This window comes from Euprymna scolopes, chromosome 6, assembly GCF_053919585.1.
Source record: "Euprymna scolopes isolate OS-2025 chromosome 6, ASM5391958v1, whole genome shotgun sequence".
In the NCBI taxonomy this organism is placed as follows: Eukaryota; Metazoa; Mollusca; class Cephalopoda; order Sepiida; family Sepiolidae; genus Euprymna; species Euprymna scolopes.
Window position 1 is genome coordinate 26364858 of NC_136487.1, and position 24207 is coordinate 26389064.

The 24207-nt window shown below is 31.5% G+C and overlaps 1 protein-coding gene across 8 annotated transcripts in view; it reads left to right on the forward strand.

Annotated features, from left to right (window-relative positions):
• LOC145277578 (uncharacterized) overlaps positions 1–24207 on the forward strand; it is a 240795-nt gene that overhangs the window by 124965 nt on the left and 91623 nt on the right. For 5 of the 8 annotated variants that reach the window (XM_080129073.1, XM_080129077.1, XM_080129071.1 and 2 more), the window contains exons 3-7: positions 2–325; positions 14814–14858; positions 16817–16930; positions 22433–22466; positions 24126–24183. In XM_080129073.1, coding sequence (XP_079985199.1) covers positions 2–325; positions 14814–14858; positions 16817–16930; positions 22433–22466; positions 24126–24183 — 575 coding nt within the window. The remainder of the gene's footprint in view (position 1; positions 326–14813; positions 14859–16816; positions 16931–22432; positions 22467–24125; positions 24184–24207) is intronic. The other 3 variants (XM_080129078.1, XM_080129079.1, XM_080129074.1) reach the window with 2 other exon arrangements.

The following is a 24207-nucleotide window of genomic DNA, read 5'->3' on the forward strand; positions in this document are numbered from 1 at the left end:
GTTGCGCCAGAAATTACAAGTGTTGCATTTTCTGGGGGAGGATCAGCTTCTCCACCTTCCGTCAATGAATTCTCCACTTTTATATGCGTGGCAACTATTCCAAAAGAAGGTTCTTATTCTGTGAGATGGTTTAAAGGATCAACCCCCAGTAGAAATGAAATTAGTGGCGGTCAAACTCGAGAGTTTCCCCAAAATTCGTGTAGCCGTACCATCAGAAATGAACTTCGATACAATGTAACTCAGTCGGATGTACCAAATCTTATCCTCACATGCCATGTCAGTGCTGGACAGACCATTGAAAAAACGGAAAATTTTACCATTCCTGGTAAGTTTATGTTTATGTATTCGCTTTTGTTCATTCCTAAATTTTATATATTTATATATATTTTTTAATGTCTTCATCTCCACCATCCTTGTTTCTACCCTATTCTCACTAAAAAAGTTTTATACCTTCTTTCCTAACTTTTGTCATCCCCCTTCCCCACTGTCAAGTTGTCTGACTTCACCACATGCCCTGTCATATTTGGACTGAGATATTTTATTACTAATTAGAATATATTGTTTGTTTTTTTATCTAAAAGTTAATTTTTATATAAATAATAAATTTATTCCAACAGTAACTCTATCTACAAAGTGATGAAGCAAATGTGGAGGTAGAACTAGATAACGAGGCCAAGTATAAATCTGGCAACACTGGAGTGGTAAAATGATCCAACCATTTTTCCAGTAATCTTGACAAGAGATTTCATGTATGTGTTCCATTTCAGGTCAGGAGTGAAGGTCAGTCCCAGAAGCTTGTGAAGACTTCCACAAGACAAGAGCCATTCATTTCAATTGGGGCATGATGGGGGTCAGAGCGATTATGATGGAAAGTGAAACTTGGTTTTAGATTCATTAAAATTAACCAGCCACCTTTTTCCTCCGTTGCACCATGTGCTCAAGATCAGAAGAGAAATAATCAGAAAAATCTTCGTCATTGCTGGCCTTTGAAGTGTTGCCATAGATTGTAGTGTTGTCTGCATAAATGTCTATGAATAATCTAAGAATATGGTTTGAGAGATCATTGATGAAGATCAAAAAAAGAGTTGGGCCCAGGGTGGAACCTTTTTTTTTTTTTTTAAGTTAATGATTGATTTTATTTTAAGAAGCTTGCAACATTATTTTCATTTTGAAAAAGAATATTTGATTTTATTGTTTTTAATTTAATATCCTTTATTTTAATGCAACAAATATTTTGCAACGTTTTATTTCCTGGATCAATATTTAGCATTTGTATTCAAATGTTACAGTTTTTAGAGGAATCCGTTTGATTTTTAATGTTGAGATCTACTTCTAAATTGAAAATATAAATTGGTTACGTTCTTTTTTCTTTATGGTCACATTTAAAAAGATATATTTGTATCAAAATTACCAAAATATGAATGTGTATCTATATGAATAAATGAAGATTTTTAGTGTTTACAATAAAGTTATGCATTAAATGTTTATTTGGACTTGATATTTCAAATAGTAAACATTAAAGCGATAGTGAGCTGGCGAAACGAATTAGTTTCCAATATTTCTTGCTCAAGGAAGATCCAATATTTCTTGCTGAGGAGAAGCATCATTTTAACCCTAACTTTTCTATAAACCTATTTTTAAAGCATAACATTCTTTTAAGTAATAAAAATGACTTTTCACTGAACAGACAACGTTCTTTTCTATAAATGAATACAAATGCTTATAATCAGAAAGTTGATTCTTAATTCTTTGGAATATTTATCAGTTATGAAATAATTGCTTACTATTGATTTGTATATGCTAACATTCAAATAAAAATTTTATTAAAAGAAAAAAATTCACTTCTCTAACCCCTACCCTCACCTATATTTAATTTAAATTAAAATAATATTTAAGAGCCACTTTTGTAAGAACCAGACGGAGCAGAGAAGTGACCCCCCCCCCTCAGATATTGCCCAAAATCATATTGTGATTAATAACCCTCAAAAAGAATTTCCAAAAGGACTTTTGCCTAATTTTGAGCGGTTCGGGATTTGTGGCCATTTCTATTTTTAGACTCAAGGCAAAAAAATCTTTAAAAAAAAAAAAAGAAAAAAATCGAAACTTTTGCCAAGCATTTTCTCACAGCGCCAAAACTTTTCCCCAGTTATCTTTGTTGCACATAACAGCCAAGCTCTGGGAAAGGTGAGAAAAACGGAAATTTACTTGGAATACCTCTGGCGTCACTTTTTTACGCCTCTGAAAAACATGAAAGTGCCAATTTTTTTTTTTTGCATTTTTCAGACCAATTTTTTTTTTTTTTTTTTTTTTTTTTTTTAAACGCACCAAGTGTTCCATAAAAAGGTATTTTTCATCAGCTAGTATACTTAACAGAGAAAGTTCTCCAGCTGTCAAACCTGTGGCATATTATATGGATTTTTGAGATATTTGGCCACAAACATAGACCTAAATACAAAATGCTCTAAAAAGTGTAACAAACAGCACCCATACTTAGACATGAAGCAATGTGAAGAAATGTATGTCAGAACATGCTGTAATAATTATTAAAACAAAACTTATGAAATCTCGTTTCATTTTTACGCTAGGGCCTCATTAAATTCTTCAAGAAGTATAAAAATTGTGATTTTCATTTTTCAGCCCATATATTTGGAAGCAGCGGAAGTATTCCATGAAAGTGTTTTATTAATATACCTAAGAGAGAAAGTCTTCCAGCTGCAAATCTGTGGAATACTGTAGGCACTTTGAGATAATTGACCACAAACCTTGCCTAGGTGCAAAATGACACATTTAAGAAAATGTGTGCAACAGACATCTGAAATGGGAAACTAAAAAGTATGGGGGCAAATATATTGCAAATGCATTAAAAGGAGCGCATGAAAACATACAGTTGTATCCTATGGAGAATCCTTAAACATTTTTGAGGTATAAAAACAATTTTCATGCTCACGTTTGTTAATGATATTCTCATTAAATACAAGTAATTCTGAAGCTAACAGACATGCCCTGAAAAAGTCAAAAATAGAATGTCAAATGTAACTTTATTTGGCACGTGCGTACAATTGTTTGTTGTTTCGACTTAAGAGGCCAGTAGAAGATCCTTTGCTTTACGGAAATTTTTGTCGACTTTGTTGCATGTCGGCTGTTTAGCAGTTGCTCAGGCTGTTGGATTTCGCAAAGAACCATTGAATGATCATTAGGATGTTTTGTTATCTCGCAAATTGGGCCAAAAAAAAATATTTATCCCAGGGAAGCCTTTTTGCATACAGTCAACAACTCATGAGCTCCACATTTTCCCTTGTGGAAAAAAAGAACACCTTTTATACTTGCAATTTTGTTTGGCATTTTGATTTCTTCCCATGTCAGTCAATCTTCTTCCTGAAAAATCAAACAATTTTGATGTGAGGGTTGTACAATGACAAGAACGACAAAAAAATAAGATACATTTTTATAAAAAAAAAAAAATACAACACAAAACTCACAATTTTCGCGTGATTTCATTGGAAATTTTTTGCTGCATTTTCTGAATTGGGCTGAAAAATGCAAAAAATTCACATTTTCAGGTTTTTCAAAGGCATAAAATAAAGTGACGCCAGAGGTATTCCATGCAAATTTGCGTTTTTCTCACCTTCTCCAGAGCTTTGCTGTTACATGCAACAAAAATAACTCTGGAAAAGTTTTGCCGTCGCAAGAAAATGCTTGACAAAGTTGGATATTTTTTTTTTTTTGCCTGGGTCTAAAAATAGAAACGGCTATAAATCCTAAACCGCTCAAAATTAGGCAAAATCCTTTTGGAAATTCTCTTTCAAGGTTATTACTCACAATAAATGTGATTTTCAGCAGAATCAGAGGTTGGGGGGGGGGTCACTTCTCGAAGTTCCAGAAGTTGTCTGGTACTTTAAAAAAAGTGACTCTTAAACTTTTATGTATCCTTCTTGTTTTAAATTATGTAAATTATATCATTTTCTTCTGTGTAAACGATACAATTAAATGCAAAAATGGTTATACTTTTTTAATATTTATACAAATGTATGAGAATTTTTATGAAAACATGTTTTAGTGATTTTTAAATAACTCAAGCTGTTTTAATGCAGAAATATTTGAAGAATTTTGCATGTATGTGCCATCTGTTTGTGCCTGCTGGTTTAAAGACCTGTTATAATAAATTGTAATAACCCATCACTCAATAAGTTGTGTATATAACCTAGATGACATGACAAATAAAAAATACATGATTTTTATAAAGTACTATCCTTCAAATAGGATGCGTCACAATTATGTGTTTAATTAGATTATTATTTTACAAAATGGACATATTTAACTGAAGCTACTGTTGCAAATTTTCAGAACAATGGAAAAAAATCTAATTTTGTGTGTTGATAAAGCATTGCTTTCTGATGAGAAAAAATACTGTTCAAGTAAAGCAATGGCATAAGTATTATGCATTCTGCTGCTCACTTGGAAACTAGTTAAGAGAAAAGCATACTCACTTGAAAAGCATTTGTACAGACAAATGAATATTCGGGTTGTTCAAGTTCAGTTTTTCCTGAAAACATTAAAAAAGCCCAAACTCATTTTGGCTGATTGTAAATTTAAGTTTTATGAAATAGAGAAGTTGAAGATAAGGCAGTGTATTCACCATTTTTTTGCATGAACATTTGTCACTGTTCAAAGTGGATGCAATTTTGCTCAGTCACTCAGAAATAATGCTTTAATGGAACAAAAAGAAGCGTTACATGTGATATTGGATGAAATATAAATCCACTACTCCAGAGAGAAATTGGCAGTCTGCTAAGTTAAAAGCAGCAAGTGAAAGCTATAAAAAATGCAAGCATCAGCCGACAAGGTTTTGGTCTCCAGAAGATATTCTTTTCATCGATTACTTTGAAATGGGAAAAATCAGCAATAGTGAACATAATTGGACATTCGAAGGTAAAAATCTTAACACACACGAGTTACACTTCGGATTGCTTTCATATCCACTGTATTCTCCAGAACTTAAAAAATTTTCAAAGGCAGAAAGATTTGTCTCCAATGAAGTAATTTCGGAAACTAAAATGTATTTTAAGTTGAAGACCAGTCGTTCTACAAAAAAAACGGCATCAAAATGGTAGAGAAGCATTGGAATTTGTATTAACTTAGAACACTATTGGTAAATAGTCAATTTTTATTTATTGAGTGATGTTAGACATGTTACTAGTTGTAATACTTTGCATGAAGTGTTGTAATAGGTTTAGTAGTGTGGCCTAGGTTACTTTACAATGGCTTCAGAGGTTATCTAACTTTGATAATATCTGAAACCATTTGCCAAAAGTTTGGACTTAAACATTAATTCTACAAATATAAGATGTTTTAAAGAGTCTATTATCAGATATTTGTATGTAGTATGCTAATGTATAGATGTGAAACTTTGGCAGTGATGGTTTATGTGTTGCATAGATAGAAATAGTATGACAATATGATGGGTGTGTTATTTGAGTTGTAAAGACAAGCATAAATTTGATAACTTCAAAGGAAAATTAAATCTGGACAGTTTAGGAAGATGTGTGCAGAACAAGAAACTTTGTTCGATTGGTCACATTAACTTTGGGAATACTTCAAACAATCTGAAGAAGTTAAGTCCAACTTTGGCCTATCTTTATGTTGTCAGTAGTGTTGTGACAATTGGAATCATAAAAATCGGAACTATTTGGGATATTGGAATTGAAAAAAACATTGTGCCTATTTTCCAATGCCAAAAATGATTCTTTTAATCATTTTTTTTTTTTTTTTTTTTTTGCTCCTTTTTGTTTGCAATGAAATTTTCTATTGCTAGTATTAATTATAAAATAAATATTTATTGATTTTATAATAAAATCTATAGATTACCTTCCCACAAATGTATTATATTTTACTCTGAACCTTCTACTGTTTCACACTCGCAACTGTCTTCAACCGTAAAACTTATATGCGCACAAGTCGTGGGTTTTGCAGTAGTCCAAAAAAAAAATATGGCTTCATACCTAAATATTTAGAAATTTTAAAAAAATTGGAATTGGGAATTTAGAATGGAATCAGTAAGTGTATAGAAATTGGGGTGGGGGGTGGGGTATTGGAATTGTTCCATCACTAGTTGTCAGGCAGAAATATGCAATCTAATTACTGACTTCTGTTGTGTATAGACGTCATTTTAACCAGAGATTGATCTGTGATTTTGTAATCTCCATGTTTGTTCCTTCACCCAAATATGCTATAATTAGCAGCTTTTATTCTAAAAACATTTATCTTCTATTTCTTTGAGTTTTTCATCCAATAACACGGGTTTTAAACAATCATATTGATAAAAATAAAATCCTCATTCTGAGCAGTTTATTGAAAGTAGTAAGAAAAAAATTGAGTAAATAAACAAAATCGTATATTGTTTTTATTTAAGATTTATAACTAATTATGTTACTTCATCATTGCTATCTTTTACAGGATTTTTTTTTTTGCACACAAATATCTGTACATTGTTTTGTAGACATGTACAAATGTTTGCAATTTTACATTGACTTTTTTACACTTGGCAGAGCATTTTTTCCATTTTCTACCACAACAATCAGGGATGGTATATCTGAATTTGCATAGAGGCTCATTTTATAGATATCTTCTTTCCTCCAGAGTATGTAGTCAGATTCATTTCTGGTGACTACAATGTTCTTTTCCTCGTTCTTTTAAATGGTATATTTGAAATGTTTGAAGGACAGTGTTTCATAGTTATACAACTTCTATTGTGGATTGTTCCATGCCCAGAAAAAGTTTATTTGCCAAAATTATTAACGTTACCTATCAAAGTTGTTAGAATACCTGTCTGGGTAGTGGATGGAAGAGAATTTCTCCACTCCTATCTCAAGTCCAACTAGTACTATATCATGATTTAAAACTGAGTAAGAAGCACAATGTCCTAAACCATTTAATATACCAATCGAGACAGATCTAGACATATGGTGTACACCCATGCAAGAAGGCTATGTAAATGTAGATTACTATCATTTTAAGCCTCTTGCAAATTTAATGTTTCCACCAATAGTGGCCCTAATGCAGAAGCTATTACTTGTCTGATAATGTTTCTAGTAGTTATGTTCAAGTTAAATAAAATATTTGATCTGAACATGTTGATTGTAAGTTATTTTCTGATAAATAGGTTGCACTTGCTCATCGAGTACTGCCTTACATTGAAATGTCATTTGCATAGATGTTATTCTGTGACCTCATTCTAGGAGTAATGAAGCACAATTAAAATTTTTAATCAAGTTTTGTTTTAAATAAGTTTCATATGAATGAGTATCAATACTGTGCATTTCTTGTCTCCACTGGACGGTCTTTCAATATTTTCAGTTTTATTTCCTTGTTTTCAATAATTCAGGCGTGAACGGATTTGGCAAAAAAAAAAAAAAATAACACTAATGCTTTTACAACAAAGTTTATCCAGTCTGTTCAGTTTTGTTTGGTTTGGTCAAGTAGCAGTAAGGAGTTATGGTACTTTTTTTTTTTTTTTTTTTTGCATCAGGTGTTACATTTCTCTTGTTGATCATTTCATCTCAACGGCCTCTTTTATTAAACATTTTACAAGGTTTATTTTTGTTCCTTTTGCTTAAATACCTTGTACACGATAGTTTTTAGATTTTACTAGAAAACGTGATAGATGCTGTGATCTAACTGGCAAATGTGGTTGATCAAAATTAGAATGAAGAGCCCATCCTTTTTAGTTGATGGTTCATCTTTTTCAGTATTTGTCGTACTGTTATTTTGATATGAAAACTAAATATTCATAGGTTTAATGTGAATTTGAAAAAGGTATGAAAAGAACAAAAAAAGATATGAAAAAGTTAAAATTTGAAATAATATCCCATCATGATTTGATATATCCAGAACATTTTATTAAAACTTTTAATAATTATTTTTGCATAATTTAAGAACGGGTATCTGTTGACATAGAACTTAAAGTATTCCTGTGGTAGCATGTTTCATAGATGATCAGTTTTTGGAAACTGATGTGAAGCACACTAATGTAAAAACAAATTTTTTGCAGTTGTAGGAAGACATGTTCGTATGAACATATTCCGAAAAAGAACCGAGAATTAAAGCTTATCTTTCATATGAATAACAATGGAATAAAAAAAGACTAGCAATCACCTACTAGATTACAATGTTGAACTTCACCATGGAATGTACTTATGTTGGATTCGACTTTTGTAGAAAATTGCATCACAAGTCAATATTTTTTTTTAATTTTATTTTGTTTTAATTTTTGAGTGATAGAAAGATCCAGCCATTTTTTTTTTATTTATTTTTTTTTTTTCAGTAGCCTTAGTAAGCTATGGCTTCTTCAAGCAGAGACTGAATGAATAATCATTTTAACCGAAGACAGAAAAAATATCTGAGTATAAGTGGTGAAAGGAGAGGAGCTTAGTTTTGAAAGTCTTAAAAGTAACAAGTCATTTTTCCCCCATTGCAACACCTGCTCCAGATCAGAACTTTGATCTTTGAAGTGTTATTATAGACAATTGTATGGTATATTACAAATATGCACTTTTGCATATCAGGACTTAATAACATTAGGGTATTATTGTAGATTAACATTTTGCTATCCCCTGATTATGTGTGAACACCCTGAAAAATTTGGCAGAAATAAAAAAAAATCATTGAATTCAATGAGGGATCAGTTTTGCATATAAATTTAACAAAATAATACCCTATTTCTCGACCAGCTTGGTGTTTTAGGACAGACTGGCCTGAATGCTTGGCATTGCCTGGGTGTTTTGAGGTGTGTTGAGAAAAAAAAAAAAAAAAAAAAGTAGTGGTAATAGACAGACAGGCTCAAACCCGAACAGCGAAGGAGGAAAAAAACGTGAAAAAGAAAAAATAGGGAGAGAGGTGCGATCGAACTCTAAAACGTAGGGTAATTAGTCTTCCTCGCTAACCATTAGGCCAAAGAGGATATTGAATTCAATGAGTTTCTAATTAACTTGAGAATAAAAAGTCACCACGGATGCTCAGAAATGAACGCAGGTTTAAAACCTAGCCTAGGGCCAGTTAAGCTTCCTGCTTTCTGTCTTGGTATTTATTTGCTTCTCCCACAAAAGCAAATTAGACATAAGGTCGTTTTTAATCTGAGGGAAAGACCAGCTCCCCCAAAAAGGGGGCACTCTGGCAGTATCCAAATAAATAGTAATTGTCTCAGTATGAAGGGTTTCCTCTACTTTGACCAAGAACCAATTACAGAACAGATACTACCCGGCTCGAAGGCCAGGCGTTTGCGTGTTTGCATTTGATTAATTTCGCTTTATTTATATGGAAAAAAAACAAACAAACACACGAAACGAGGGAATTTTTTAAAACTCAATAAAAAAAAAGATAGACGATATCAGTTAGCAAATCTGAGATATTACGCTCTAGGAAGTATAAGAAAGCTTCAACCAGAATCGGACATGAGAACCTTGATGCAAAAAAGCCTTTCATGGACATACACAAACGCTCGTGCCCATTTTGCCTTTTCTATAATAGACTAGCGTGGGTGTTTGGAGGTTTTTGTTGAGCAAAAAAAAAAAGTGGTAGTAGGCAGGCACGCTCAAACCCGTATTGCGAAGGAGAAAAAGAACATAAAAAATAAATGAGGTTTTTGCCGTTGCATCCATCGCCAAACTGGAAATGGCAAAGGTCTAAATTAAGGCTAATCAATCGAAAAGAGGGGATGACTTTCGAAAATATCAGCGAAAAAGCGGCCTCTTCTTGTAGAAAAGTGCCTAGTTGAGGGTGAAGGAAATAATGTTTTTAGCCAAGTTTTCGATATTTGTTGTCTCAAGGGTCGAGCTTTGAAACAATACCTCTCTTGTGAAAATCCATCGCCTCTGCCGAAAGTTTTAGGCCTGCATACAAACATACATACATTTAAACAGACAGGTAAGATTTATATTATAGATAACTAGATTTCTGTGCATTATGTTGTGGAAGTTCTACATCAGACTATTGTGTGTTTTATGACCTTGCAACTTAGACTTAGGGGCTAGTTGTAAAAAAAACAAAAAAAAAAAAAAACTTGAAAAGTTAGACTGGCCTAAAAATAGATTTTACATTATATTTGTATATGAAACTGATCCCCGCTAAATTTTTTTTGTGGATGTGTTTTTCTTAATTTTTTAATGTGTTCATACATACTCATCTAAAATAAGTAGAATTGGGTGTGGGGCAACAAATGATGTTAAACCTACAAATTTACCAAAATTAGATTACTTAAAAGCATTAAAATTACAGAAATTGCCAATTAGTAACATACTAATTTTATTAACTAAAATTATTTTCATTTTAAATGAGCAATTAAATTATATATATATTGTTTAAAATAATAAAAAAGAATTCTAGTATCATACAACATAACACGATTAAAATTTTCCATTTTTAAACATAGTTTAGAAAGTGCATCCATGATTTCTCTGAAAAATATAACTTTCATTTCGTAGACACATTCTTTTTGTTTGCATTTATTATTTTGATGGAGGTAGCCATTTTAAATTATAATATATACTGCAATGATTGGGTAATTGTCAGTGTCACTATCAAAGATGCATACTGATTGGTTACTTTTTATTATCGAAGCCATCTAATAAGTTAGCATTTTATTTTAAGATTAAAATTATTAATGCATCAAAGTCTTATGTTATAACTTTATACATATTATATCTCAAATCATGCCCACCCATACTTTGTATTTCATTAAAAATAATTTTTTCCCTGCTAATAGAATGCTTTTGCTACATCCCTTTTCCTGTGTTTGCCGTTTTAAAAAGTGCTTTTGGTTTCAGGATATCTATTTAATTGAAAATGTCACAATTTCAATATTTATTCCAATTCTGATAAATTACTGGCTATGTTCTAAATTTCTGACTCCAATTACACTAAGAGAAGCACCTCAGGAAACATGGACACAGCATAAAAAATAATCACCTTTGCTACTATAGACCCGTTTATCGAATTTATTTTTGATATAGATTTGAGATTGTTTATATAGAAATTCTCCAGTATTTGGTAATGGCCATCTTGTCTAGTTGATGATTGTAGGCTCGTAAAACAGTTTTCTGGTGAGCTTCTTTCTCACAAGAGACTTTAGTATAAGCCTAAAAAAACGATTTCAAGATATAGTCAAGGAGAGTTTGATATCTTTTGCTATTTCAGCAGACAATTAGAAGCGCCTGGTCATAGGGAGTGGTGTTTACAGATTTACATGGGCATTGAAAGTTTTGAAACATCCAGGATAGACCATGTAGAATACAAGAATAAGAAATATGAAACCTTACTAACAATTGTGGATCTGTGAGATATGTAACTGAACCCTGTTGTCAAAGGTAGGTTTCATCAATCACATGAAAGCATTTCATCCACAGCCGTTTCTTTCCCAAAATGGGTGCAGAATCACGTGTGATGCTTTTGATGTACTAAAGAATGCTGATTAGCTGATGGGCCTTAAATGGCACATGAGGATGCTCAGTGATGCAAGCTTTGTGCCTTCTAGCTTGACCCGGGCCAATGATTGACATGTGTCAGATTTACTTAATTATATGTAACTTATTGGCGGGACTGAAGAGCTGAGGGCTGATGAAAGAGTGGCACTTGTTTGACAAGACATTGCAGTCATCATAATAAATATATATATATATATATATATATATATAGTGTGTGTGTGTGTTCTGTGGCCTTCCCCCACCCTTCTCTGAAGTTTGATATCACAAAGTCTGCTGTTACAAAGGTGTAGTTTTGGAATATTTTGGAGGGCTTAACCTAAGATTCGAAGAGCAAAGTCTAGAAAGCAGGTTGATCCAGATCAAATCCTTTGTTGGAATATTTCCTTTCTATTTTATCTCTCTTCACCATTTCTCCAGAAAGTATACATTTTGGTATTAGTTATCTTTTTATGGCCCTTTTCGAAGATAGAGGAAGATAGATTATGTAAATGCCACTCAGGTAGAAACAGGTTTGTCCAGATATCCGGTCTGCAAAACTACTCTGCAGATGCATGGCACACATCGTTTCATATTCCTTTCCATTTTTAAGACCCCATTTTCAAAGCTAAATTATATTTCCGTTTTCATGTTGACAATAGTATAAGACAGTAATAGATTCAAACTTTATGTTTTGTGCATATACAGGACACTTGAATTTTTGTCTCCAGACATTTCATCAAATTATTGTCTAAGACATTTTCATTCTTCTGCGAAAATATTCGATATCATTTCACCCATATGCAACATTGAATCTTCTACATTCCAAATATTTCACTATTTATATTTAGTTATACGTTTTTAAATGTATAAATTATTCAAGGAATCAGTTTATTTAGAAATGTCTGTTCAAAAATTTTGAATTCACGAACACTTTTCATAATACACGTTTTTGTTTCACATCGTAACTATTTGGGGAGGGGGGTGTAATTTAAAATCACCTATCATGTTCGTGTCTTACATTTTCTCAATAAATCGAGCAGTAATTAATTTCAAATTAATTAAAAATTGAACTCCTTTACCTTATCTTCATTCCTTTGTTTCTGTGTCCCCTTTCATCTAAAAAAAAAAATAAGTTACAAAAAAAAGTTGATACTTGTCATTGATGATGTAATATTTAAATATATATTATGATTTGACATTAATATTTAAAATATAATCATACTCAGAAAAGTTATTTTTAGAGCAATAATTATTATATTTAAAACATGTGTATCTATTATAATAAGTTGTATTCCTGTTCATAATTTAATTAACATGTACAAAAGGGCACTGTTTCACAAATTTTCATACTGAAAACGGATTTCAGTACACTTTTATTCCAGCATGATTTCTATATATATTTATTCAAAAGAAATCTATATTGAGTAATCTTATTTGCATATTAAATCAAAGATAATCTTTTGATAATTAGCTCAATGTTACTTTGTTGCAATAGAATCTGTTTAACTGTTCTATTTAGTAATATTATTTAAAGTTAGTTTATTTAAATTATTTTTAATTTAATTTATATTTGATTATTAATACCTGACACCAGTTGCATTTAAAACCAAAAATAAGCTTAAACTGAGTTACTTTTCGTTTGATTTTCATAGACCAAGATGGACGTGTTTTATGCTTCTCTAAATCCAACAGCTGGCCACTTTTCCTAACAAGTTAGGATATTCAGTGCATCTTAAGTATGTGACTAATCTCTCCACCCAGCAATATGTTATGACCAGGCACTGCAGAGTCTATACAGCTAATATATATGTCCAGTTCTTCATGAAATTAACTTTGAGATTTATGAAGGACGTGGGGTGAGCTGTATATAAGTCCTGTACTTATAAACTAAAAAAATGAAAAGTACCTTTTATTATACTCGGAATAAGTTTTAGATAGTGTAACACTCTCAATGCTTCACTTACCTGATGAAATGCTGGTGTAAGCAGAGAAAGCCGGTCGATATTGTTATCATCTCCTGAACTAATAATCAAGGTTTTAGTGCTTAGTCTATTGTACCATTTCCTTTATTGTATGAGAGTTTTGAAATTAAAATGGTTTTTACTTCTGAACTTTTTATCTTCTGTTTTCATGTTTCAAAATTTCCTTGTCTTCATCGTTTCCAAGTTTTACTTTTGGTTGTTTTCTTCAGTTTTCACATATCTTTTGATAAGTTAATAGGAATTTTTAATTGAGATTTAATCTATTAAATGAAGGGTTCAGTTCAAAACCTTCAGACAAAAGGCAGAAAACAAAAATGATCACAACCCAATGTAAAAGAGTGTTAATATCGACACTTAGTGGGCCTCTAAGAAGCTCCACTCAGCTGATATTATTCACAATATCAGATTGAATACAATCAATATGATTGTTTTTTTTTTATTTTGTTCATTTAACAGAAATCAGAATTATCTAAATAATTAATATTTATAAGCAATCCGCATTTCAAATTTCACTTCACTGTAATATTTTAAGAGTTCAGTGTTAGGCTATAAAAGTGACTTTGTATATTTTAATGGGGATAGAAAATAAAACTTTCTGGGACCTCACCGTATGGTAATTCAGTGGTAAGTAATGCTGGTGATTGATTTAAATAGTTAAGAAAAAACATACAAATTGTTTAGTAAAATTCATATTTTTGCATGACTTTTAGAAAAAGTATAACCAATTCTTTGATTGTTTGAAAAAATGTATTTCTTTAAGATTGATTCTTTAAAATCACATCACCATGAAAAATTTTTATTTTTATATTCTAATTTAAGTGAATCGTCCAATTGTTATAAACTTTTTAGAATCTTTGTTCATTTCGATAAAAAAAAAAAATTATTTTATTTAAATTTGAGTAAAAACATTTTTTTTTCACCACTTTATGGCAGATGGCAAAAGTTAAGAAAATCTATCATAACTTTTTGGGTTCTTTGAGTGTGATTTTGTTAAAATTCAATTTTATTTTTTAAATTCTGTTATTTTATTAAAATGCAAATAAGTTTTAAAACATAACTTTTCTAATTTTTTATATTTTTTATTTTTATTGATTTAAAAAAAAAATCTGAAAAGTTTGTTTGAAAATAAAATATAACTACTTTAGTCGAACATAGAGGCCTACAACATGGCTGTCATTTTTAATACTATCATATATAAAGTAAAATAAAAATTGCTCCTTTGTTATCATAAAAGATTTGAAGTTTTTGATTTTTGAGTAGCATGGCAAAGATTCTGCTCTTTTTCATGGTGGTGTGAATGTAAAAATGCACCAATTGTTGTTGGAATGTTTCTTGTCTACACCACCTTGCATGAATCACCTGCATGCTTCTATTTCAGAAATGGCCACAACTCCCGCTCCCCCTATATCAGAGGCTGTTAAAGGTAAGTTTCAATTCCCACTTTAACTGTTTGATTTTGTTTTCATGACATTCTCTTGTATGTAGATAAAGTGTTAAAAAATGAATTTATACACAGATTTTCCTAATGCATGGGTTATTTGAATTTTATTGCACCAATCCAATGATTCCTATCTAAGTAATTAAAATATTTATATAAAGCTACAATTTGTAGGTTGTCTGTCATGGCCTGCATATAACAAACTTTTGAAGAAAAAAAAATGTGAAAATGTAATTAGGTTTACGGTTTTAAAAATAGGATTTAAAAAAAAATATTTTTGTTTTCCACTTTTATTTCTGTAATTGATTAATAGCAAATAAAAACAAATTCAATAAATATTTATTAGTTACATAAAGGAGAGAAACACTGATAGTGTTTTCAATGTTAACTATTTTTTATTATCGATCTAATGTTATCTCTGTTTCAATATATCTATAGATAAACGTTCATTTGTAACTCTCTAAGGGAAGTAATTGAATAATCACACTTGGAAAAACTGAATTATGGTCTGTCATGTAAATAAGATAACTATTTAATTAAATGCGATATTTGTTGTGGCAAACTATTGCTATGCATATGTTTTCCAAAAACTATCATACCAGGCAGCAGCTTACTTGAAGTATTAGTATTGTTTGTCAACAAGATAGCAGGTGTTTTTAAAAGTGACTATTAAAAATTCTATGTTCATCTTAGTCTCTCATCGATAATATAAAAATAAGATATTTTAAAATCGTATCCATTATTATATAACTATTTCAGATGTTAAAGTAATGTAATTACTATTTAGGTTGTATTTAAAAAAAAACAAAAACAAATGTAAGTATTTAATTTCTCTAAATTGTCTTTTAAAATTATATCAGGTGTCAGTTTAAAAAATTGTAATTAAATACCTTTGGAAGCAATATTCATCTTAATACGATTGTTTTTCTTTCTCTGCATTTCATTTTTCATAGTTATTCATGTTTCAACCAAATCAAAACACTTATTTTATGTAAATATAAAATTAGGTTCTATTGCTCATTGGGTTTGACCAGCAATACCAACAAGTTTCTTCATCTGAAATATATTTTGAAGGGATTGACAAATATTGTGCAATTGCCAGTTAAATGTTTGTTTTTTTTCCCCCCTTAATTAGTTGCTCTCTCTCAAGGCTGAGGAGTTTAGTTTCCCTAACTATTTTGCACATAGTTTGCAGAAGGCAGAGTAGATGAATCCATACTTTTTACTGGGACATTAAAGTAACGTAATAACCCTAATAAAACTCATAATGTGGCATACAGTCCAGTCTGTACAGTTAACCTCACATATCTGTACAGTCCAATGAAGCACACCATCTGTTAAAAGCAGAATAAGCGTGAGCAATCAATGGAAGATATAGATTTGTTTTGGTTTTATTTTTCTTCAAATGTTCTATCAATAACTGCATTTCTCTTCAAACTTATGCACCCATTGTTGACAATTGCTGCTAGAAAATGAAGCGTTCAGCTTGAATTGAGGCAACATTTTTTCATGCTTCAGTCAATCTAGCGTTTTTCTGACCTCTTACTAGTCACTGCTCAAATGTAATTGATCACAAAATACTTGGCATGTTAAGTTATCCTCATTCACTTTCCTAATGCCATAACTGAGCTAGCAAAATTGACAACAGCAACTTGCAATGAATTTTTTAGCATTTTCAGGTCATATAGCAAATGTATTCCTAATTAAAAAGATTGTTTAATATTAATAACTTTTAATGTAAATTTAACATAAAAATATTCTTTCATTTTCCTTTAAACTTAAATAGAACAGTGAAAAATTAAACAAATCTATGTATTTAAAAAAAATCTTAAAATTTGCTGACCAAAACTGTTTTTCTTAAACTAATGTTTTTATGCAACACGTCATATACATTGTCTTTGTTTTGAAAAAAGATATTTTTAAACTCCATATTTTTTTATTAGCCGGTCTTGACCCTGGAAGTATTGTTGGTATCGTCCTTGGAGTTACTGCTACAATTGTGTTAGTTGTACTTCTGGTTTGGTTTTTGGTAATCAGACCCAAGCGTCTTAAAGCAGGTAAATCATGGCTTTGTTTTTATTTTTGTAATTAAAGCAATAAAAGTTACTATTAAAAACGAGATAAAAAATTTGAATCAACTTTTAAATATGTCTTAAAAATTATTTTAAAAATAAATTGTACGTTTTATTGCGTGTGTATATAGAAATATATAAAATATTGTCGCGCTAAAGAAAACAACACTACAGTTTTATTTTAAAACTTAAAAAATTAATTCAGCTAACTTGATTATGGTGGTAGAGCTAACATCTATTCAAAGTAGCCATATCATAATTATTATTTCAATCAATATTTTTTACATTTTCACCCCAAACAAGACACAGGGCCACTTTGATGTAGGGGGCTACTATCAAGGACATAAGTTGCAACGATACTATGTAGGAAGTTGAGCAGCAAGATCTCTGTTCACATTACACTTGAACTTCTGCATGTCAAGGAAGCAGGAACCTGGAAAGGAATTCCAAAATCTAGCAGTCCTAGGAAAGAAACTATTAGATTAAAAGGTTTTCTTTCATCTAGGAATCTCTGTGTAGGGGTGGGACTATGCTGCTTGTTGGGTTTGTCGAGAGTATTTATGTCTAGGGGGTACAAGGGCTTGTAGTTCATCAGAGCATCCACCATCAAAATACTTGCAGAGGGATGCAACATTTCTTTGATGGGACAAATGTTGAAGCTTAGATGACAGTTCAGGACCTGTCAGGTTGGCGACTCGTTTGAACCCTAAAAGTAAGACTAGTAGCAGATGAATCAGCTCAAATGTGGCACAATACTCCATGCATGGGCAAGTGGTGGCCTTGTAGAGGTACAGGATACTTTCAGTAACTATCCAGCATGTTAGAATGGGCCCACCATCCTCGCAGCAGCTATGGCAATTCCCTTAATGTATCTGTTCGAGCTCATGTTTCCTGTGAACGTTAAGCCAAGGAGTTTGAAGTACTTTCAGGTAATGTATCATTAGCTATTGATGGTTCGGAAGGTTTCTTGTAATTAAAGGAAATGAGCTTAGCAGCATTGAATGTTACCATCCATTTTTGACCTCATTCCACTACAGATTGGAGTTTTTTTTTTTTTTTTTTTTTTTTTACATAGTCATCAGCAATTATCAAGGCCAAGAAGCCACACGTGGATAAGGATTAAAGAGTGTACAGTAGAAATTGGACAATATAGTATTCGTTAGTAAATGGAAATTTGGTAAATTTGTTAACAAGTGGAACGGCTCATCAAGAACTTATTTACGTTAGACTTGAAGACAACCATATTGTAGTTAGCTGGAAAGCAGGAAAACGGAAGACAATTCCACAGGCGTGCAATTCTAAGAAAGAAGCTTTGTTCATGGAATCTACGTTTAGGTTTAGGCACAGATAAAGAATAAAGAGTGGGGGAATTATTGATAGTGTTTACAGCTAGACGAGTGTTTCTTGTGAAAGTTTGGTCAGGGGGGACCATAGATTGAAGCTCAGTCGAACACTTTCCATGAAAATAACGATACATCAGAGACAAACTCGTAACATCTCTTCTGTGAGACAGAGGTTGCAGGGAAGAGAAAAGGACATCCCTACGAGGCTACAAAGTCTATTTTGAACTCTATCAAGGCAGGACAAGTCCTTTCTAGCAGCTCTTTCCCAGATGTGGCAACAGTATTCCATCCTTGGACATACCTGGCTCTTATATAGATAGAGAATTGCATCAGTAGTGAGATATCTACTGGATCGATAGAAGGATCCTACCATTTTTCCAGCAGCCTTGGCAACAGATTTGATGTACAAGTTCCATTTAAGATCAGGAATAAAGGTCAAGCCCAGAAGCTTGTCAAAACTTGAGGCCTCCTCAAGATGAGAGCCATTCATTTCAGTTGATGCCAGATGTGGATCAGAACGTTGATGTAAAGAGAGAAGATGTATTAAAAGTAACCAGCCACTCCTTTCCCCATTGTACCACGTGCTCAAGATCAGAGGAGAGAGAATCGGAGAGAACTTGGTCATTTACTGTCTTAGATATGCTACCATAAATGGTAGTGTCATCAGCATAAATGTCTACAAATGTAAGGATGTAATTTGGAAGATCATTAATGTAGATCAGGAAAAGAGTTGGGCCCAGAATGGACCCCTGAGGGACTCCAGTATTAATACTGTGAGCTTCTGATTTTTGCCCATCAACTACTACTCTTATGAACCTATCAGAGAGAAATGATTTAATTAAGACATTTCCAGCTATACCATAGCTGGAGATCTTGTAAAGTAAACCTTTATGCCATACTCTATCAAAGGCCTTAGATATGTCGAGCAATTGCCCTAGAAAGGTTGCCTCCGTCGAGAGATTCGCTAATCCTATGATATAACTGTAAGCACATCTGCTGTAGATCTAGCAGAATGGATACCATATTGTGTGTCACTAAGAAGGTTATTTTTGCTGAGAGGGTTGATTACTTCTGTATTTAACAGATTCCAGCAACTTACTCATGACACACAGGAGGCTTGTTGGCCTGTACTGAGAGGGGGATGAGCGATCACCTGAATTCTTAAATACAGGGCATACTGATGAGATTTTCCAGAGTGATGGGAAGCAATTCTCTTTAAGACAACGTTTAAACAGTTTTGTAAGTATGCGCGCTAGTTCTTTAGGTTTTAGTTCTAGGGTTTCCGCCATTGCCTTGGATATGTGTTCATTCATTTTTCTCTCGTACCTGTTATAGAGCATGGTGTTGTCAACAATTATACTCATCTCAGAGACTATCAGGGTGGTCATTTATGAATATCAGGAATAATAAAGGTCCAAGGACAGACCCCTGAAGTACACCCACATTTATATCCTTGTTTTGATGTTTGACAGTTGACTTTTCTTATTTAAGAAGGATTTAATTATCCGTCCGGTAATATCATAGGATCTGTTTTTCGTGAGAAGACCATCATGCCATACCCTGTTAAAAACCTTGGATATATCTAGGGTTACTACCCTCCCCTCCTCTACCTTATCCAGTGAATGATATTTATGTTAAGAGATTAGTTAGAATATCTGCACTAGAATCGGCTTACCTAAATCCATATTGATGGTCGGACAAAAGTTTAGCATCTGCAAGGTGGTGGACTAGGGCGTGATTAATTATGGACTCAAATATTTTGGCAAAAAGAGAGAGGAGACTAATAGGACAATAATTTAATGGGTCAGTTCTTTCACCAAAATTCTTGTAAACTGGTACCACAGAAGCAGTTTTCCAGCAGTCAGGAAAGCATGATTCATTAAGGCACTTATTGAAGAGTTTGGAGAGAACTGGAGCAACCTCAGCAGAGCATTTTTTTTAATAGTGTAGCTGGGATGAGATCAGGTTCACATGTTTTTGAGGTGTCTAGGTTTTTTATGATATCATGTACTTGAGAAGGTGTGGTTTCTGTCCGCAAAGAAAAACTAGGGAGGGAGTGGTTTGCTGGTCCAAAGAGTTTGAGGAAAACTGACGGGCAAGCATGTTAGTTTTCTTGGTGGCCATGCAAACACCAAGGATTGTTAAATAATGAGGGAATTCTTGATTGCCTATTATTTACTATACTATTGTAGATTTTCCAGAAATCATGAGTTCCGAATTTCTGCGCTTCAATGCATTTTCTGGTAGTTTCAGTATATTCTCTCTTAGCTGTCGCTACTTCTTACAGTTACTTCTAACTTTTATAAACTTTTGTCTGCTTAAAGATGATATTAAATTGCAATATTAAATTTAACTTCTGGTTCATTAAATTTCTTTTATAAAAATTAAAACAATAAAATTCAAATATCATTATCAATTTCAATCCAAATGTAAAATATTAACTGGTGTATAAGTCTTATCCAACTTTTGGGTGTATGAAGTTTCTTTTTAATTTGGAATTCTCTTATTACCTTCGTTTTTTTTAATCCCGTATTAACTTTTTAACCTGTTAAATGATTCTTTTCGGGTTTTATTTTCAAATTGCACACTGTTAAGGCTTTCTAAAATTCTATCTTTTGAAAATCACATGAAAACTTGGGTGCTTAGTGGTTATCATTACAATATAATGTTGAATCTTTATCGATGTTGATTGTTAAAATTAAAAAAACCTAGAGCATTTTACCTAAAATGCTAAGCACGTGTACATGATATAAGAAATATTTGTAAATATGTTTATAGTGAAATGAAAACCATCATAGAATAAGAAAACGATAAAAACAAACAGTTAATGAGATGTTGTTTTGCATACATATACATGATCAAAAGATTAAAAAGATAAATATGAATTTGGTATTTTAATCTCACAGTGCGACTAATTGCTTAACTTGATAAATATACAGGTAAGCACTAAACATTTTAATTGTTTTATTTTCAAAATATTCATTGATATTACTTCTTTAAATATAATGTCAAATTACTCAATGCTTCTAATCGATCATAACATTATGTACATTTTAGTAAATTCATTTCCAGATTCTAAATTGTATGTTTGTAATTTTCTCTGATGTAGTCAAGTGTAATTCCTCAACTTTAAGTAGCTTTCAGGACAGTGTAATGTGTTAACCAGTGTTGGTAAGTTTGATCCCAAGGAGGATTAACACTCTTTGTCAGTAGAGAATATGACCCACACACATTAATAGTTGGAGTTCAGGAATTAGTTGCATTATTTTTATAACACTAACCAGAAGAATTTTGTTTCACTTACTGTCCTCCATTATTCTGGCAGTCTTCTGAGTTTTTTTTTTTTTTTTGGGGGGGGGGGGGGTCACAATTGGTTCATTTCATTTTACATTTTTCTATCTAGTTATAACTAGAGCTATGACAAGAGAATATTCTTCTTGTTTTGACTCTCGAGTATATATCCGACACAGTTAATCAATTGAGAACCACATCACAAAACATAGTATATTCACTGATATATACTCAAGAGTCAAAATAATGAAAAGAATATTCTGTTGTCATAGCCTTAGTTATAACCATGGTTTGTACCCAGGAGGTTACAAATTGCAATATATAATTATATAATAATTTTGTTATGTATTTTACTAGCAGGGCTGTCTAACATTCCCCAGGGCAAAAGTGTAACATTTTTCCATTGAAACTTCTCTCTCCTTTATCTATATCCATCTCTTTATCTTTTCCCTCTCTCCAACCACTCTTTCTCCTCTGTACAGACCATTCCTCTCCCTGGGCATACATACACACATACAACTCTTTTTATATAGATTCATTGAGGAAGAAGTTAGCATTTTCTTTCCAAATTAGTACATAAAATGGCTGTCCCCCCCCCCCGATAAAACCTGGCTTGTTTGTCACTCAAAAAATTTATAATTTTTATTTTATAAATTTTATCAAAACTATAAATTTGACCCTATAACTATAAACCTTTGTTTGATTTGAATAAGGTCTGACTTAAAGGCAACTAACATACGTTTCTTGTATAGATCTATTCAAAATTAGTCTTTGTATTTGTTCTAGTCATCATTAATAAGCAATTTCCGAGACTGATTTTCATTTTTTCTTTTCAAATTTTCCATTATAAAAGGAGGCTCAGAAGGTAACACTCCAGAACCTTATACGTAAGTTGACATTTTTTTATATTTTAACTTTTCTTTTTAAACTTAATTCGAAATAACGTCTAATAATTACAAATCAATTCCAGTTTAGAGTTGAACAAAAAGACATCTAGGTGATATCTTTATATTTGTAGAAAAGATTATTATTATATAAATTTGTATGCATGACTCTGAAGTCAAATTAACAAATTTTATTTTATAAGGGTAACAATAATCGTATCACCATGAAAAAAAAAATAAAACTTCATATTTCAGTTGTGGCTGGGTGGGGGGATCAGTACTTCAATATTTCTAAACTCTTAGAAGTGAGGATGTTATCATCAGAGGGGGCAGTTGTAAAATACACTTTTCATTCATGCAGATTTTCTATTATTACAGAGCCACTGATTTCAAAATGTCCACTCTTTTTTTCATGTCTAGGTTTATTGAAAAAATATTTTTTGCAGATTTTTAAGTAAAATAAAACAATTTTCACAGAATTCTGTAATTTATTTGAAGAGAAATAAACTTATTTTTACCATTTTTGATTATTTTAATGATAATTTCCTAATATTACATTATCTCAAATACGTCCTAAAATTATGTTTGTAAAACATCTCTATATCAAAAAAATGATCATTGTTTTGTGCTGCTGTGATCTAATACAGAGATAATAAACATGTCTGAAAACCATGTCATCATGAAGTGACATACTGTATGACCACTTTTTGTGTTTGTCATCTGTTACATTATTAATTTTAGTGAAATAAAAATGCAATAGTGTAAAGTACCAAAATGAGCTTACCTAATCAAATTCATCAGAATGCATTTTTATTATTTATAAACAAGTCACCCGATTTGAATTTTAATTGGAAAAAAAAATGAACTATTGAATAGGAAGTTATTCATCTTCATGTATTAAGATTTGAAAGTTTTGAAAACTATTTACGTCCATTAAATTTATAGATTAAAACATTACTATAAACAAATTAGTGATAGTTTTGACAATTTGATTCAATTAAAAATTTAATGGCCAAATAGTACATAATAGTTAAATTTAATGTTATCAAAAAAAGGAAAAATAGGTAGCAACAGACAATACAGAGTATATAGAGCTAGTTTTAAATAATGTAAAATCTTATTGAAATCAAGTTACTAAGTGTTTGATTATTGGAGTACTCACTAACAAAATTGGATTATTTAAAAATAAAACATAATAGGATGGAACTATTTATTTTTTTTTTTTAAATAGCGTTATGAAATGAATATTAAAATTTGAAATTTAAGAAAGCCAAAATGACATGCTTTTTTTTTTTTTTTTTTCTTTAAAATATTTATTTACCTTCATATCGAAGTAGGCTTTGGCTTCAGGTGAGGCTTTTTCAAGCAATTTTTTTCCCCTCCTATAAAAAAGAAAAAATATGATTAACAAGAAATCGCTTGAAAAAGATCAATGGGTAAAAGCTTATTTCATATTTTTAAAAGTTAATCAATATTTATTTTAAAGAAAAAAGCATATATCGCTTTGGCTTTCTTAAATTTCAAATTAAAACTTTTTTTTTTTTTTTTTTTTTTTTTTTTTTTTTTTTTTCAGAGATATGAATGTTAATGAATCCAAATATTAAAAATTATTTTTTTTAAATTTAAATTTTTTAACTGTTTTTCTTTTTTTCTATTTTGCAGCAAGGATTACCAGGTACAAGACAATATTCTTTATGCAACAGTTGATCCCTTAAAAAAAGTAAGTGGGTTTTTCACCTGACTT